Here is an 18972-nt window from a genome sequence, read left to right on the forward strand (position 1 = left end):
CTGGGATGAAATGTATTGCCTTGCTGTTTGGAATCACTAGAGCCAGGAGTGCTGCCCAAACAAAGCTGAGATAAGAAGTGACTTTGTGTTGCTGTCTGATGAAGGAGCAGCACCGAGGAGCTCTAAAGAAAGCTGTGGGCGGCACTCCTCCTTTGGATAGAAGGTCTCAGCTGTGTGGTCTATTGGGAAGGGAAGCAAATGAAGAGGTTTAAAAAAACAGAAAACCAAAACAGCAACCCTCTGCCCCTAGCAACTACCTAAGCCTTGGCGGAGAGAAAAAGGAGACAAATGTAGAAAAAAGGGGCAGTGGAAAGAGTTATTTTTTTAATTAAATGATGGATGGGCAGAAATAAAGGGTGTGGATGAAAAACTAAATGAGCAAAATCCAGATATCAAAGAGAGAATGAGTGGGTAGGAGGAAGAGGGCAAAGAAACAGATATAGTTAGCTTAAATATAGGCAAAAATAATGTATTTGAGTTTCTTTTGACTATCAACTGAAATAATCAACATTGTTAAGACTCTTTAATTGGACTGGTAGCTGATAGAAAATGAGAAATACTCTGTCCTTTCTCTCCTCCTAAAATTTTGGAATCCATTCCCCACCCTTCCTGACCTCCATAAGAATGTGTATAAAGGAAACTGCCACTGTCACAGATTAGATTAAATTAGTCCCTTGCAAGTAATGGGAGTTGACTGAAGATTGAATTATGGCTCAGATCACCTGAAATCATGTAATCGGTGTAGGTATTAAGCATAGTTTTTAACTGACATTCTAATTTATCTTGTTTTGTTTGAATAAATATTTTAACTTCAGAATGTGTTTTCATAACAGAAAAGGGCTGGTATGAATTTTTTTCCAAAACCTTTTATGGTTGTTTGGAGTTCCTCTGGCTTCTTTTTTTTTTTTTTCTTTTTAGGCCAAGATTTTCAAATTTGGGTGCTTAAGGCTGGCCACCTAAATCCACATTTAGGTATATTTGATCTTATTTCTTGTGTTCAGAGGTATTGAGCAACCACAAATTCCATGGATCTGCTTTAGGTACCCAAGCTTGATCTTGGTGTGTAAAAAGTGTATGTAATTTCTGCAATTCTAGTATTTTGCTGTCATCTCTACAGACATTGGGCTAGGAAGTGATTCCGTATGTGCACGGCCCTCATCTCATCGGATAAAATCTTTTGATTCCCTTGGATCCCAGTCTTTGCACAGTAGAACTTCAAAACTCTTTCAGGGACAGTATCGAAGTTTGGTAAGTTCTGCTGGAATTTAATCATGTTCAAGGATTTTTTTTTTCTCCTTATCAATCTGGATTAAAATAGTGTTGCAAGCCAAGATGTGTGAACCCAATTTCACAAGTCCTTGACTGCTCTCTTGCTCTTGCCTACATATAACTGGGGCCTCTGAAGTTATGCTGTGTTGCAGTGGCTTTTTTTTCATTCTCTTCTGAGTTAGAAAGTCAGTCTTCTGCATGCTTGCAGCCAGAAGTATTTCTGTTGTAACACTAAGAACTTCTTGTTGTATGCATGCATAAATATTTTTTTCTTTGATTTCTTTTTTTTCAATAAAGAAGTTCCTCTCAAAAGGGCAAATTTTCCATCTCCTCCAATGGGACTGTGCCATCCCAACGCTCCAGGGTTTCCAAGGGCAGGGAGCCTCCTCTAAAGCTTTGCTCACTCAGTCCCAGAGGTTTGGAAGATCTCCCAGCCACTTAGCAGTTTTGGCAGCCTTGTACACTGAGTCCCAGTTTTCTGAAGACACACACACACACAACCACATGGTTCCAACATACATAGAACCACATTGTTGAAGTGTCAGGTATACACAGCTTAGTGTTGCAGCAACTAATATGGGAATCTCCACCAAATTGAGAATCTCATAGTTAAACAGACTTTTAGCTTTACTGGATAGACAAAGGGCAAGAGACTGCTACCTACAGCACGGTCCTCAAACAGCTCGTAGTTCCTTCTTACCCCCAAAGTATGGTGGCCTGAGAGGTTCTATCTTTGTGTACTTGTAATGACTGATTCCTCAGCAATAGCTATAGGATCACTGTGATACTATGTGAGTGTACGTGTATATGTCACACCCTCTGAGCAGTTGACTTCTCACCGTGTTTTGAATACACTATAGTCAGTGTATAGTCAAAAATGTACCCTCTTGCAGGTGAGGACATGTGAGACCAGATTGTTCCGTTTTTTTTTTTTCAAGCTTTTTCTCAAGACTCCACTGTGGGAACATCTGTTGCAGGGCATCCCAACCCCGTGATATTCTAGTTGTAAGACTTCTAATTACTGAGGGCATGATATGAAAACTGACTTGGCCTGTTTAGGAATATACAGCCTGTTCTGCAAAGAAGGTGGTGGTAGTTGTTGGCTGGCTTGGCCATTGGACTCACTTTCAGATTTAGAGAGAGCAAATGTGGAGGCATGCCACAAAACACACTGGGCTGTGTGGGCTGCCCTCACCACTGGTTTTCTAAAATCAGGTTGTCGAGCAGAGAAGTCCTATACCAAAATGTACCTTCCTGTTCTGACGCTTCCAGGGGGAACCTGGAGTTGTGAGGCATCTCACGATCACCTGCCCTTCACATGAGGAAGCCTTGTCTGTGCCTGCTGGCGGCCCCAAGCACTCTCTCCTAGGCCTCCCAGGCCTCTCTGTCTATACAGGTTAGTGATAGGCACACTCCACCCCTCAAGCCTTCTGAGTGTTATCCTCCTTTCATGAGCCAGACATGCTGTCAGCTTGCCTCATAGGTGAAGGATCCAGTGTGGCGCTTGGCACTCCAAGATATACCCAAACAATCTATTGTCTTTATTTTAAAGTAGGACATGCTCCTGCTCTTTGTTCCATCCTGTAGACTTCCTCTATTGTAAATTTTGCAATCTGTTACTTAGCCCTATGGCTCAGTATGTAAACGGGCATACTCCGTAAGGCATATGATACACAAATGACCAGACAGTGAGAGAGTTGTCTGTTATCTTCTGCCTGAAAGAAACATTCCCGAGGTATGTCACCTTCTGGTGGAGTTAAGCCAGATCAAGTCCTTAAGAATCTTTTCTTTTCAATATAGATACTTAACTCCTTAAATATTATCTGTATCCATGTTTTGCATGATTATGCCAACCAGTGTACTACTGGCTCTCAGAGATCTCACATGCCAGCTTTCGGTGAACTATTACGCATTCATCCAACACGGGATCCCTATACAGGCCTGTGCATCCTCTGTGTCCACTTGCCAGTTGGTACCAAGAGATCCGTGACTCTCACCTGTCTCTAAACATTATGGAGCTCCAAGAAAGAGATCCCTTTCAGCAGTGAAAAAGTTTGAAGGGAGAGCCCAGACCTCCTCTTTTAGTTCATGTTTGAAGAGCTGTATACTGACTGGTATGTGAAACATTAACACAACATAAATCTGTTTAAGCCCTCATCCCGATTATGCGGTTTCTAGGTTTCCCTCCAGAGACTTCTAAGTCTCAGGCTCTAGATCCCTCTAATCAGAAAGTCACACTAACCTCTCTGGTGAAGTTAACAAGCAGTAGCCGCTGGAATGAGTTAGTAGAATTTACTCAGCTGCTTTATATGGAGCTGTAACTACTACTAACAGGGTGGATTAACAGAAGTAGCCTGCATTGCTAGATGGAGTCCTTGGGCTTGTTTTTCCTCTCTCTCTCTCTCTCTCTCTCTCTCTCCCTCCCTCTCCTGCTCACTCACATACATGATTAAATAGTATACATGTGTGGTGTGATTTAAAGGCTGTATCTGCATGAGCACATGTGTGTGGGGTAAACTCTGATTAATTACGCAGGTCATCCCAAATGAGGGTAGATAAACCATTTGTACTACAATACAGCCTGATGTATTCTATAAGTACCACATAAGTTACAGAAAGTACTTTGGAAATGCGCTAGAGCAGTGGTTTTCAAACATTTTGTATTGGTGACCCCTTTCACACAGCAAGCCTCTGAGCGTGTGAATTATAAATTAAAAAGAGGGTGGGTAATTTAATTAAATGGGGGCTCGGGGCCTTCAGTCCCATGGAACTGACCACTAGCGACCATCTTACGACCCCCTGAGGGGACATGACCTGCAGCTTGAGGAACCCCTGTGCTAGAGTTTTAAAAAAATAAATAAATAATTGCCACTATTCTTCAGCTTGCAAAGCCAGATGCCTTCTTTATTATGAATCCAGCCATAGAGGGTTTCAGAGAGAGAAAATATTTTAACTAATATATGTAAAACATTTCTGTGCAACATTGCTTTTCTGTTCAGAAATGTGTCCTGATTTTAAAGTCTGATATCTCGGGGTCCTTCCAGGGGAATAGGAATGAGCATTGTGTCCCCCAGTTGTGTATGTGTGGTGTAATCACAGAGTGATCTCTGAGATGTTGAAGACTGAATAAAATTGATGTTTATAGGTTTTGGAAAGCCTGGAACTGGTATGGGACTACATTTTGATAATGACAGTGGCATTAAAAAATTCTCACTTGGAGGAGCTCCAGATCCAGCATTTTGCTTTTCCACGTTAGTAGTCTAAGACGAAATGGGCCATTGAATGAAACTTTAAGAATAATAATAAAACTAATTGTTTACACTGGGCATAAATTTAATCTTGTTTGTATTACTGAAAAGCGGTGGGATGATTCCCAGGGTTGGAATGTGAAAATCAAGGGTTATAATCTATTTAGGAAGGATTGAGTAGGCAAAACGGAGGGTAAGTGTGAGTGGCCCTCTATGTCAAAAACGGCATTGCCTGTTTGATCTTGAATGCTTATGGATAAATGTCCTAACAGATAAAGCACAAGATGGGGTATTGGTGTCTGCTACAGGCACCAGATCACACAAGGTAATAGGGGCATATGGAGCCAGTCACCCTATCTACAGTGTATAGGGAAAAAAATCTGCATGATCATGGGGGACTTCGGTTTGAATCACACATGCTGGTGGTCTCATGCTTCCAGTACTAAAACAGCCTAGGAACTTCTAAATATTATAGACGATAGTTTCCTAACTCAGAAAGTGTTGCATCCAACATGGGGGAGTTCTGTATTAGATCTCATCGTGACAGATACAGAGGATCCAGAATTTTATTACATTTATAATGTGCAAACAGAATGAAGTCCACACCAGTGATATATACCTCATACTTTAAAAGGACTAACTTCACAAAACTGAAAATAATTACGAGCCAAATCAGCAAATTTAATCAGAAAAATGTGAAGGATAATTGGGATTGTTTAAGAATACGTTACTAGATGTCCCAAAAGCCACAATCCCACAACTGAAAAAGAAGGCCATGTTGGTTTTTTAAAAAAAGAATTGGTTTAGAGGGGAAGTGAAGGCTGAGCTCAAAAATGGAAGAATTGGGAATTTTATATTCATGACTATCAATCAGAAGCTATAAATTGGAGAAAATATATAAGGGACACAAGCAGAAATCTTTAGCCAGCAGAGTTAAGGAGAATGACGAGTTTTTTAGTATATGAGGAGCAAAAAAAAATACTAATAGATGTAAATGATGGAATTATCAATAATAATGCAGAAAAAGCAGCAATGTTCAATAAATATTTGTCCTGTATTTGGAGAAAAAACAGATGATGTAGTCATACGACAACATTCTTTCCATTCCACTAGTATTTCATGAGGACGTTAAACAGCAGCTACTAAAAGTTAGGCCTTTCTAAATTATCAGGTTCATATAACTTGTAGAGTTTTAGAAAAGCTGTCTGAGGATCTTGCTGGACCAGTAATGTTGAGTTTTTTTCAATAAGGCTTGGAACACCAGGGAAGTTCTAGAAGACTGGAAGAGAGATAATGTTCCAATATTTAAAAAGAGTAAACAGGATGACCTAAGTGATTATAAACCTGTCGGTCTGACATAGATCCCAGGCGAGACAATGGAGTGGCTGACAAGGGAGTTGATTAATAAAGAATTAAAGAAGTGTAATATAGTTAATGCCAATCAACATGAGTTTATGGAAAATAGATCCTGTCAAACTAATTTGATATCGGTTTTTTGCTACAGTGACATGATTGATAAAGGTAATAGTGCTGATCTAGAACACTTAGATGTCGGTAAGGCATTTTGCTTGGTAGTGTATGACACTGATTTTAAAAAAAAAACAACCTAGAAAGATATAAAATTAACATGGCCCACATTAAATGGGTTAAAAGATGGCTAACTGATGGGTCTCAAAATGCAGTTGTAAATGAGGAATCGTATTTGAGCAGGTATGTTTCTAGTGGGGTCCTGGAGGGAGCAGTTCTTGGCCCTGTGCTATTTAACATTTTTATCCGTTACCGGGAAGAAAATGTAAAATCATCACTGATAAAACTTGCCAATGACACACAAATTGGGGGAGTCGTAAATAATGAAGAGTACAGGTTACTGATACAGAGAGATCCGGATTGCTTGATAAGCTGGGTGTAAACAAACAATATGCGTGTTAATGTGGCCAAATATAAATGTATACACCAGGGATTGGCTACCTTTGGCCCGCGGCCCGCCAGGGTAAGCCCCCTGGAGGGCCGGGCCGGTTTGTTTACCTGCCATGTCTGCAGGTTCGACGGATTGCAGCTCCCACTGGCCGTGGTTCGCCGCTCCAGGCCAATGGGGGCTGTGGGAAGTGGCAGCCAGCACATCCCTTGGCCTGCACCTCTTCCTGCAGCCCCCATTGGCCTGGAATGGCGAACCACGGCCAGTGGGAGCTGCGATCTGTCAAACCTGCGGACGCGGCAGGTAAACAAACCAGCCCTGCCCACCATGGGGCTTACCCTGGCGGGCCGCGTGCCAAAGGTTGCCGATCCCTGGTATACACCTAGAAAAAAACAATGTAGGCCATACTTACAAAAGGGAAAGTCTATCCTGGGAAGCAGTGACTCTGAAAAAGATCTGGGGGTCATAGTGGATAATCAGGTGAACATGAGCTGTGGTCAAAAGAGCTAATACAATCGTGGGATGCATAAACAGGATAATCTTGAGTAGGAACAGACAGCTTATTTTATCTCTGTTTGGCGCTGGTGCGACTGCTGCTGGAATACTGTGCCCAGTTCTGATGTCCACAATTGAAGAAGGATATTGATAAATTGGAGATGGTTCAGAGAAGAACTGTGAGAATGATTAAAGGATAAGAAAACATGTTAGACTCAGGGACCTCACTCTGTTTAGCTTATCAAAGAGAAGGTTAAGAGATGACTTGATGAGTCTGTCATTACCTATATGGGGAACAAATATTTAATAATGGGCTCTTCAATATAGCAGAGAACAGTGTAACATGATCCAGTGGCTGGAAGTTGAATCTAGAGAAATTCAGGCTGGAATTAAGGCATACATTTTTAATGGTGAGAGTAATTAGCCATTGGAACAGTTTACTGACACTATGGTGAATTTTTATGCCATTGTCAGTATTAAAACATAGTTACAATGATAATTTAAGTCCCATCCCAGTTCCAGGCCTTCCAAAGCCTCTAAACAAATTTCATTCAGGAGCAGTCTCTGTTAGTCTTTGACATCAGAACAATAGCAAAAAATCGTTCTGTAATTATACCAAAAACAACTGAAAGGCAAACACTTCGACAAGAAGGTTGCACCCATTGAAACTAATAACTTAGACTCATAGACTTTAAGGCTAGAAGTGTGACCTTCTGCACATCTCCATGCTACAGAATTTCACCCGCCCACTCCTCTAATAGGCCCATAATTTATGGTTAAGTTACTGAAGACCTGAAATCTTGATTTAAAGACTTCAAGTTACAGAGCACCCATCGTTTACACTAGTTCAAACCAGCAAATGGCCCATGCCCCACACTGTAGAAGAAGGCAACCCTCCCCCCCCCCAGGGTCTTTGCCAGTCTGACTTGGGGAAGAATTCTTTCCTGACCCCAAATATGGCAATCATTAGACCCTGAGCATGTGGGTGAGACCCATCAGCCAAACATCTGGGAAAGAATTTTCTGTAGTACCTCAGAGCCCTCCCCATATAGTGTCCCATCTCTGGCCATTGGAGATACTTGCTAATAGCAGTTGTGGAGGGACCATATGCGCATTATAGGCAGCCTCATTATATTATGCCCTCCATGAACTTATCAAGCTCAGTCTTGAAACAAGTTAGGTTCCCCTCACCCCCCACTACTCCCCTGGGAACCGCCTTGCATGTGGCACAAATCAAACAAAGAAATTATTGAAACACTTCACCCTGCGTTTACTCCTCCAGTTAGATTTAAAGTTGCAGGTTTGCTAATAGATGCTGCAAGTGAGGATATAGAGGGGGAAAAAGAATCAGCACTGATACTAATACAAGATGGTTGGTTGAATACAAAATATGACCTGATAATGGCTATAAGCATCCATACAGGCAAATATTGTTACTGCTTACTACCGTTGATTCTGGATCTCAAAATAAATCCACTAACTAATGTGTCCAGGCTTTTGCTGAAAACACCATCCCAGAAAGCGGAGGAAAAATATGACAAGGATGTGACTACCATTTGCTCAAATAATGAAAAAAAGAGAATTTCGTGAGTGTCGTCAACCTAAACTTCTGAGCCAAGGACTATTTAATATCAATGAGGAAGAAGTAACACCTAACACAAACCGAAAACACATTGTGGATGTTCAAAAATACTTCTGCAACCATCATTCTTCTGTTTGAAGAATGGCTGTGCGAATAAATGTATCACATAGTAATTGTGTAACTTATAATAAAACTTTGTGGGTTTTTTCCACAGCAGGGTTGTCATGATTTCCCCCAATTTAACTAGAATTTAAACTCTTCAATCCAAACACTCCATTGCATCCTAATACGATGTATTACCGAAATAAGTTTGAGTTGCAAACTCTGACATAGATCTAACTTTAAGATTTTGGTTCAGGTCCATCTGTTTTCCCTTCCTCCCCCTCCAGTCTCTGTTTTGGAAAGAACATGTTTCCAGTAAAGCAGTTATGTTTCTTGGTAGTTGTAGGGTTACCACGCATCTGGGTTTTCCCAGACATGACCTCTTTTTTGGTCCTCCGATCTCCGTCTGGGCAGATTCTTGAAATGTGAGGAAATGTCTGGGATTTTTCCCTTGCTTGTTGCCAATCAGAAAAACCCATCTCCGGAGCGCCATAGCTAGGCTTTTTAGTTCCTGGGGCAAGCAAGCATACTTGAGCTCCCTGCCCTTGGGCCCTGTCATTATTCCACTCCTGTGGCTTTGTGCCCTGGGCCCCACTTGCCCTGGCCTGGTTACAGCCCTGCGTCTCCTCCACGCTCCGATTGGTCCCTCCCCTTCATCTGCAGCTACTGGATCCTGCCCGCCCTGGCCTGCTGGGTAAGTGGAGCTGCCAAGAACCTCTTGGCCGGGCTGCCTGTCCTACTGCTGGGCCTCAGAGCCTAGCAGGGAGGGGTGCCAGAGTTAGGCCCCAACACCCCTCAGGGAGGCGCTGACTGACAGGCTGGTGCTGTGTCCTGGGCCTACACCAGCTGTCCTGCCACTGTGATGGAGCGCAACACTGCCCCTCACCTAGAGCGTGAGGCTGTAGGCACCCCCTCCAGCACCCTCCCAAATAATGCCTCCAGCAACACTCCCAAATACCCTCTCCCATCCCAGTACACACAACCTTCCGGCACCCCAAAATACCCCCTCCCAGTACACACACACGCCCCTCCAACTGTAACCCCCCCAGCTCCCCCTTCTCCTCCCCCCGGCAGTGTCCTCTGGGAACTTGAAATATGGTAACCCTAGGTAGTAGCCAAAGACATTTTCAGTTTGTTCTGTTCATAGAGATCTTGAATCTGATCTTTGAAAAACACAAATCTTTTTCATTTTACTTTTGTTGGCCTTGCCTGATTCTAAGAAGTCTGAGTGGAATAAAGTACTACCTAGATTGAAAGACACAAATCACAGAAATACAATGTCAAGATAGATGCATATTGCATATTGGGGGTCTGCAGGTCTTGTTGTACACCTTCTGATAAAAATGGTGTTTTAATTTAAATATATTTCTGTTTGATGAAGAGACTTGTATATTGGTCATGAAGTAACCCGTATACATCTAAAGTTCTGTCCTTCATTTGCGATTTCACTTTTTAGGACATGACCGATAACAGCAATCACCAGCTGGTGGTGAGAGCAAAATTCAGTTTTCAACAGACCAATGAAGATGAACTTTCTTTTGCAAAAGGAGACATTATTCATGTTACGAGAGTGGAAGAAGGAGGCTGGTGGGAAGGGACTCACAATGGCAAAACAGGATGGTTTCCTAGTAACTATGTACGAGAAATAAAATCAAATGGTAAGTCTGAAAGAGAACATATTTGCAAAATGTGATTCTTGGCTTCCAAGAAGAGATGGAAATAACTGATTGTTTCCTAATGCTAATGAATGTGTGATTAGTGTTCAGTATGTACACTCAATCTGTCCCAGCCATAAGAATCCTTAATTCTTACAAATTATTAACGTAGTTTTTGTTCCTAGATCGAGTGCATGGGGGAGGTACACTTTTCAAGGAGCTGAGAGAATGTGCTATAGAGATGTAGACATATCTCTGTTTGTATCCACTATATTTACAATTACGTTTGCCTTTGTCACCTATAACTATTGATTTCAGTATTTGTGTGTGTGTGTGGGCGTTTGTTCTGATGTTGACTTCTGTTATTTGTCAATAAGATTTCAAGGGAGGCTCTCCACATTCTCAAACATTTTCTACTAAAATCTTAGCATCTACCTAGGCTGGTTAGTACATAGGCATTTCATGGAAATGAATGCCCTTTGTGCTTTTTTATTATTGACCACTGCATGGACAACCTTTGACTTTTAACGTTCTGTACTTTGCATATAATATCTAAAGAAGCCTGAGTGTTCTTAAAAGATAATCTCCCAACAACATGGAATTGAAAGTTTTCGGTTTTCCCCTCATCAAGACAAAGCAAGTTTTTAAATGGAACGTGTCATATTTTTCATAAAACATTTATCTTTTTGAAGTAAGTATGAATAGCCGTACTTCTATGTTGCTAGCTATATATTTTAAGGATGCCTTTGTACATTTTCAAAGTGATTTTTTCTGTCTCCCTGCTCAAAATATGCATATTATTTTGCGAGGAGACAGGCTTTCTATTTCATTGTGTATTTCAATAAATTGTCTCCACACACTGGATTTTTTTTAATACATTTTTTATGACTGCAGTGTAAAGGGAAAAATACTGGTGAGCGTGCACACGCCCATACATACATATATAATATTCATAAACTTTGGGCAAGATTAGCTTCTTTAGACAGGAGGATAACTTGTTAGTTAAATTTGGATGCGTGTTATGATGATATACATGTAACTGTTCCCATCTGTCACACTGATTTTTTTTATGTGAAATCTTTCTTCTTTAAATAAATTTCCTTTTCATTTTATAATGGAGGTCAAGTGCTGTGTGTCGTACAGGAGCGGTGGTCTAACATAAAATTGGTAAACTGAGATACGCTGTTCCTTTGGGAACAGAGGATCTGGGATTTCTGGGTGCATGCAGTGATTGGGGCTGGATTCCACAGGGGCCACTTCGAAAGGACTAGGAGGTTGGGGTGCATCTGTTACAAGCCTTGTCTTTGCCTTTCAGACTGGCTTATGCACATATTCCCTGTGATTTAAGAGGGAGAGTGCTTGAGTAGCTGATAGGCTGATTTTGTTAGGGAGTTAACACCCATGCAATATGTGTCGGGGCCTAACAAATTCATGGTCCATTTTGGTCAATTTCACGGCCAGGGAGCTTTAAAATCAATCAGTTTAATGTTTTCAGATGTTTACATCTGAATTTTCACGATATTGTAACCGTGGGGGTCCCAACCCAAAAAGCGGCCAGGGTTTGGGGGGGGGTGGTCACAAGACTATTGGGGTGGGGAGAGGGCATGGGATTGCCACCCTTCTGCTCTTCTGCTGGCAGGGAGTTAACACCCATGCAATATGTGTCGGGGCCTAACAAATTCATGGTCCATTTTGGTTTTGCTGTAGCAGAGATATTGCTTGCTTGGTCTTTCATTCAAATTCTTAGCCTTGGAGACAGCATTTAAGCCATTTTGGTTTTGCTGTAGCATGTCTTTTTTGTTAAAAAATCACAAAAGTGAACTTAAGAAGGTGCGAAATGTGTCATTTCACATAGGCAGTGCTGTGTCTTGTATAGTAAAAGGAGAGATCTGGAGACTTGTTTTAAGAGGTGGTTAGTTTGAGATGAATAAGAAATCATACTTGGCAATGATACAGGTACTTACATGTGACTGTCATTTGATTCACAGATCTTTAATCAATCATGCAATCACTTGGTAAAACTTTAATGTTCTTTTCTAATTACACCCGAAATAAAAAAAAATATTCTGTAGTCAGATGCTTGACGCTCTTAGTTATGTAGCATACTAATTTCCAAGGGAAAAAAGGCATGGCCATGTCTTACCTGCCTATGAACTGTTACTGGACCTGGTCCTGTAAGCTTTCTCTTATGGAAACCTTTTAGGATTGGTACCATTTGGCATTGATCACTCTCACAGCGAGTTGACATAAGGAAGAGAGTAGAAGCAATAAAAATCATGTTTTTCTCTCCATGCTATTTTCAGTAGTACATTCTGTCTTAATGTTTGTTGCCCAACAGCTTTCTTCACTTGTATGGTTTACTTCTTCCCATTGCCTTCATTTGTGCACTAGTTCTTCTGATTGTTTTGCTGTAGCAGAGATATTGCTTGCTTGGTCTTTCATTCAAATTCTTAGCCTTGGAGACAGCATTTAAGCCAGGCTGTAATAGTGAGGAGAGACAATATGGTTTTATTAAACTATTTTTATGTACTGTTGACTTACTGAATAATTTTTTTTTTACTTTTCCTGCCACTCTGTTCCCATAAAATATCTTTACCTCTTTCTGTTTCTAAAATTTAACCTGCTACTTAGATTCTTTTTCAAATCAGCTGTCTTAATGAACGTAGACTTGCGAAGTAGATTTGTTGAGCACTTATAATGCGCTTGGCGCTGTACAAACATATAAGGAAACTAGGAATTTAAATTTAGTGTAGGTGCAAATAGAACAGTTAACACACACAGTCTAGTGATAGGAATTTAAGGTGATAAATCTTGCAGAAGTTGTGGTTGAAATGTTTTGCTGAAGAAGTGTGTTCTAGAGTGCAAGGAAATAGTTTGTCCCGTGACAATAAACCTGATGTAAGTTTGCAACACATGGAAGAGCCTTGAGTGACAGAGAGCATGAGACTGAATTGAAGATAAACCAGACAAATATTTCTATTGTCTAACAAAAAACTAAAAATAAAAAAACTTGGAAAGAGTCAGGTGTGGCTCAGAGCCATTTGCAGTCTCTTAAAAAAGCAGCTATTTGTAAAGGACAAAATCGTTCGTTGTATGCAATGTTGTTATAGCTGTGGTCCCCAGATATGAGAGAGACAAGGTAGGTGAGCGAGACAAGCTTCCGAGCTTACACAGAGCTCTTCTTCAGGTTTTACTCTGTGTAGGCTTGAAAGCTTGTCTCTCTCACCAGTAGAAGTTGGTCCAATAAAAGATATTACCTCACCCACCTTGTCTCTCTAAAATCATTTGTTTCAGACAGTCTGAGACGTTTTATGTGCATTTATAAAAGGTTATTCAAATAGTCTTCCCAGCTGTTGTCATGAGCACAAGGGTGAGCATTTCTACTCTGTGTAACAGGTACTATGGGCTATAACAAGGGTGTGTGTGGGGGGGAAATCTTGAATTTACCTGGAGCTTAAAGAAAATGTTTGATCAGGCTCTGGGAAGTAGACCTCTGATGGTAATGATGATTACAGGTGCGAGCTCTCTATTTATTTAATCAGAATTAGATAGGAAGGAATATAATTCTTGGTTACTCAGAATGGAAACTGCAGTAACAAGTGACCTCTTTGTCCCATCCTTGTTCTAGATTTGTCCCTTTGAGTGCTGGGTCAGATGCTAGTTTTTATGGGATTTGATTTTTAGATTTTTACATATTTTCACTGAGAAAGGAACTGGGACTCACAAAACTGGGACCTGGGGGGTTGAGTCTTATCAAGAAATGGTCTCTGAGTCAGTTCATTACGACAGAAGGCTCACACATGCAGGAGGTTATGGCATTTAGCGCTTTCTGTCACATAATAATGAGGGGAGTGTTATCTAGTGACGAGTGTGGGACAGGATACCAGGGTATTATTGCTGATTCTGACACCATCTCACTGGGTGAATTACTGGATTTGCTTGGGTGAATTATGTAGCCTCTGTCTGTTTCCCCATATGTTTAATAGGGTTAGTACCTATTACATAGGGTATATTAAAACAGTGTTTCCCAAACGGTGAGTCCCGATTCACCAATGGGTTGCGGAAAGGGTCCAGGTCAGAGGTGGGCAAACTATGGCCCGCGGGCCAGATTTAGCCCCTCAGGGCTTTGGATCTGGCCCGTGGGATTGCCCCTTGTGGTGCTGCAGGCCCCACACCACTCTCAGAAGCGGCCGGCACCACGTCCCTCGGGGTGGTGGTGGGGTGGGAGGGGAGAGGGCTTTGTGTGTTGCTCTTGCCTCCAGGCACCGCCCCCCACAGCTCCCAATGGCTGGGAACGGGGAACCGTGGCCAATGGGAGCTTCGGGGGAGGTACCTGGAGGCGTGGCAAGGGAAGTGCACGGAGCCCTGTGCCCCCACGCTCCCCCAGGGGCCTCGGAGGGATGTGGTGCTGGCTGCTTCCTGGGGCCAGGGCAGGCAGTCTGGGAGCCTGCCCTGGCCCCAGTGCGCACCGCTGCCACCCCGGAGCCTCTTTAGGTAAGCGGTGCCAGGCCGGAGCCCGAACCCCTCCTGCCCCCTCAACTCCCTGCTCTAAGCCCCCTGCCGCACGCTGCATCCCATGCACCCCAACCCTCTGCCCTGAGTCCCCTGCTGCACCCTGCACCCCCGTGCACCCATCTCCCTGCCCTGAGCCCCCTGTTGCACCCTGCACCCCTTCTCTGCCCCAATCTCTTGCCCTGAGTCTATTCCTGCACACCGCACCCCCTCCCACACTCTGCACTCTCTCCCGGACCCCAACCCCCTGCCCCGGCCCTGCATACAATTTCCCCACCCAGATGTGGCCCTCTGCCCAAAAAGTTTGCTCACCCCTGGTCTAGGTGGATTGCCAGTCACTGCCCCCAATGGCACTCCCTGCCACACGCATCCTAGAAGCACCCGCCCCAATGTTACAACATGCACTGGGTTACGGCACCACTTGAGTTTAGCATGGCCTCCCCTCCATCATGATAGAGGGGGGCTAGGCCAAATCTACATGGTGCTGTGACCTCGTGGGCTGTGTCTCAACACCCAGTAGCCAGGCCCAGTGCTGTGGGACAGGAGCCGCTGCTGCAAGTGAGTGTGAAGTGGGCTTGTTTTCCAATATCCCCTGCCTCCTCAGGGCCTCCCCTGCTAGCTTGGGCTGCGGGCCTGGGCAAGGCAGGGGAAAACTTCACTAGGAATCTGAGGAGGCCTAGCTGGGGAGGGGAGAGGGAAATGGAGTTGGGCAGGGGTACTAGTAGTGTGGAAAGCATGTAATGTTTTGATTTTTCTTTTTTCTTTTGTGTTTGAATTACCTAAAAAAGAAAGTGTGTGTGTGTTTGTACGTATATTTACACACATGCACATTCTTTACGTGTAAAGATGGGTCGACAAAATGAATCTGGTGGGTTGGCTTAGTAAAAAGTTTGGGAGCCACTGTATTAATAAATTATGCATTATAACGTTTGTCAAACTATTTGAGATCCTCTGAAGAAAGAGGCTACAAAAATGAAAAGTTTTGTTATTTCTGATTATTCATACTAAGAAAGTAGCTTCATCTCACCCTTCCTTGCTTCCACCTCCACATGCTGCATCACCCCGTTGGTCATTTCCATTGTGGCTCTTTTTATACCCACTTATGAAGTGAGGCACCGACCAGAGGCAGAATACCAGACATGATCTGACAGCTTATCTGACGTGCTATATCAAATCCTATATTTCTACAGTTAAACAAATCCTATATTTCAAAAGGTTTTAAAAGTTGAATTTGTTTAGGGCTATTCACTCAAAATATAGTATATTATGAATCTACCAAGTGATTTGGGAATATCTAACTTTGATCCTATGGCTCTGTTGTTAATTGATAAGAGTTGTTTCAGCTGAGTAGTTCATAGTCTGAAATTCTAATTATTTATCTATTCCAACAAAAATATCTAGTAACTTAAAGCAGTTTTTTAAAGGGAAAAGGAATGAATTTTTACTTACTTGAATGTGATTTTAAGGTTGGATATTTGACCAGTCCAAAAAATAATTGGTCGACTGGTCAAATTTTATCAAATGAATGTCAAAAATGGTCAAATATTTTAAAGCACTAATTTATTAGAACAGTAACATCAGTAACAAAAAGAGCAAGACTTTATGGTCGCAGTAAGCTTAGCCATAGGTACTTAACTTTTTTTTTATTTAGGCCTATTTCTTAACTGAGTTGTTTTAACTCGGAAAAATGTGAAACCCAATGAAGTTCTAAAAAATGAAAGAATAATGATTATTACCTTTTTTTATCATTGTTAGGCTAGCATTTAAATGTGAACATTATTCAAGGGTGAACAGTTACAAAAAGGAAAGAAAAATGAAATTAAATAAAACAAACGTAGCAACTAAAAAAGAAAAGTCATTTTGAAATGCACTTATGATAGGTAAGCAGCAGGCCAACTCTCTTAGCAGCTTAATGACTGTGCATCTTTTCTCTTTTTGTTGGGGGAGGAGGTTTAATGACCGTGAACTTTCTTCTCTCTCCCTCACTCCCTTCTGGCTTAATTTCTGTGGCTATGTCTGCACTGCAATTAAAAACCCACGGCTCGGGTTGCAGGGCTGTTTAATTGGAGCATAGACTTCCAGGCTCACGATGTAACCCTGTGAGATGGGAGGGTCCTAGAGCTCGAGCTACTGCAGTCTGAGACCTGAAATCTACACTGCAAATAAACAGCCCCACAGCCCAAGGCACACGAGCCCAAATCAGCTGGCATGGGCCAGCTGCAAGTGTCTGATTGCAGTGTAGATATACCCTAGGGGTCGGCAACCTGCGACACGCGAGCTGATTTTTAGTGGCACTCTGCTACCAGCCGGGATCCTGGCCGCCAGCCCCGCTCAGCCCCCTGCCGGCCTGGATGGACGGAACCCCGGGCCGGCAGCAGGCTGAGTGGGGCCGTGGCCGGGACCCCGGGCCGGCGGCCAGAACCCCGGGCCGGCGGCAGGGTGAGCCGCTCAGCGCGCTGCCGGTCTGGGGTCCCGTCTGCCGCCTGCACTGTCGGTCTGGGGTTCTGTCCCTCGGCCCGCTGCCAGGATCCCAGACCGGCAGCGCAGGTGTCAGACGGAACCCCAGACTGGCAGCATGCTGAGCCGCTCAGCCCGCTGCCGGTCTCGGGTTCCGGCCGCTGGCCCCTGCCAACCGGGGGTTGCAGCCGCTGGCCCCAATCAGCCCGCTGCCAGTCTGGGGTTCTGTTGGGGGGCCCCTGTAAATGTAAAATGTATTACTGGCACGCGAAACCTTAAGTTAATGAAGACTTGGCATGCCACTTCTCAAAGGTTGCCATCCCCTGATATACCCTATGTTTGTCTAATCAGTTTAGATTGTAGGTTCTTTTAGGCAGGAACAATATCTTTAAATTGTAAATCAGCATGTATGTTAATGTCCTGGTATACAAGGAAGGATATCTATACACACACACGTGCACTGTTAGTTCCAGAAGATTGCATCCAGTCAAGATGCTCCATTTTCAGTTGGTCACCTTTTTCCTAACAGGTGGTGGTAGCATATGGTAAAGTGAATGATCAAGGCATTTAAGTAGTCTTAACAGATGGCACCGGGATGCAATGAAAAAGAGAGGCTTCTGCCTATATCAGGGCATTCTCGCTGGAATATTTTTTAATAATTAAGCATGGTCAACAAATAGATGATCAATGGACATTATTTGTCTGCTCAGTTCACCAGCTTGCCAAGCTTATGTGATGTAGTAGGTGGAAGAAGAGAGCCAACACTATATGACCAGCCAGCTTTCTACAAGTCACTAGCAAATGGTAGTCCATAGACCACAATTTAAGAACCTCTGTATTACGATAGTCTTCAGACCACCTGTATGTGTGTGATGGACGAGTTGGGTGAGGTAATATCTTTTGTTGGACCAACTTTTGTTGGTAAAATAGACAAGCTTTTGAGCTTACAGAGCTCTTCCTCAGATCTGGGAAAGCTACCCAGAGTGTCACAGCTAAATACAAGGTGGAAAAAATTGTTTTGCATAAGGAGTTCACATGTTGTAAGACCCTTCAAGGTGAACTGGGAAGTTAACTCCTCTGCAGTCATAAGACAAAGGAGGGTAGTGAGTTATAGATTGTTGTAAAGAGCCATAAATTCAGCATCTTTATTAAATCCATGATTTTTAGTATGTAACAAAGTTATGAATTTGAGTTCCCAGGCTTGTTTTTGAAGGTGTTGTGCAGATTTCCTTTGAGCATAGGGACTGAGAGGTTAGATATAGAGTGATTGCTTTGTGAAGTGTTCAGACCCACTGTGATGTGATATGATTTTTTTAATCATTTTAATGTGCGAGTTCATTTAAGTGATTGTCTGGTTTCGCCCACAGCGTTGTTGGGGCATTAGATGCACTGCATGAGGTACACCACATGTTGTGAGAGGCATGAGTAGGACCCATGGATCTTGGAAGGTGTGTGGTGGGGGAGTATTGAGCATCATAACAGTGGAGATATGTCTGCAGCTTTTGCATCTGTTCTGTCGGGCTCTGGTGCCCCTTTGAGTTGGTGTGTCCTGGTCAGTAGGGAGCTTGCTTCTGATGACAAACTTGGCAAGGTGGGGACATTGTTTGAAGGCCAGAAGAGGAGGTTTGGGAAAGATGTCTTTCAGGATGTGGTCCCCATTGAATATGGGTTGTAATTGTGTAATGATATCTTGTGTGGGTTTCAGGATGGGGTGATAGTTAACAACTAAGGATGTGC

At 42.9% G+C, this 18972-nt stretch overlaps 1 protein-coding gene across 11 annotated transcripts in view; it reads left to right on the plus strand.

Annotated features, from left to right (window-relative positions):
- Nucleotides 1-18972, plus strand: part of ARHGEF7 (Rho guanine nucleotide exchange factor 7) — a 188672-nt gene that overhangs the window by 75681 nt on the left and 94019 nt on the right. For 10 of the 11 annotated variants that reach the window (XR_005225098.2, XM_037896966.2, XM_037896973.2 and 7 more), the window contains 2 exons: nt 1118-1248; nt 10068-10269. Coding sequence is in view for 10 of the 11 variants with exons in the window: in XM_037896966.2 (XP_037752894.1) it covers nt 1118-1248; nt 10068-10269 (333 nt within the window). In the remaining variant the exon portion in view is untranslated. The remainder of the gene's footprint in view (nt 1-1117; nt 1249-10067; nt 10270-18972) is intronic. The other variant, XM_043535610.1, reaches the window with a different exon arrangement.

The sequence above is a fragment of the Chelonia mydas genome, chromosome 1 (genome assembly GCF_015237465.2).
Source record: "Chelonia mydas isolate rCheMyd1 chromosome 1, rCheMyd1.pri.v2, whole genome shotgun sequence".
Classification (NCBI taxonomy): domain Eukaryota; kingdom Metazoa; phylum Chordata; order Testudines; family Cheloniidae; genus Chelonia; species Chelonia mydas.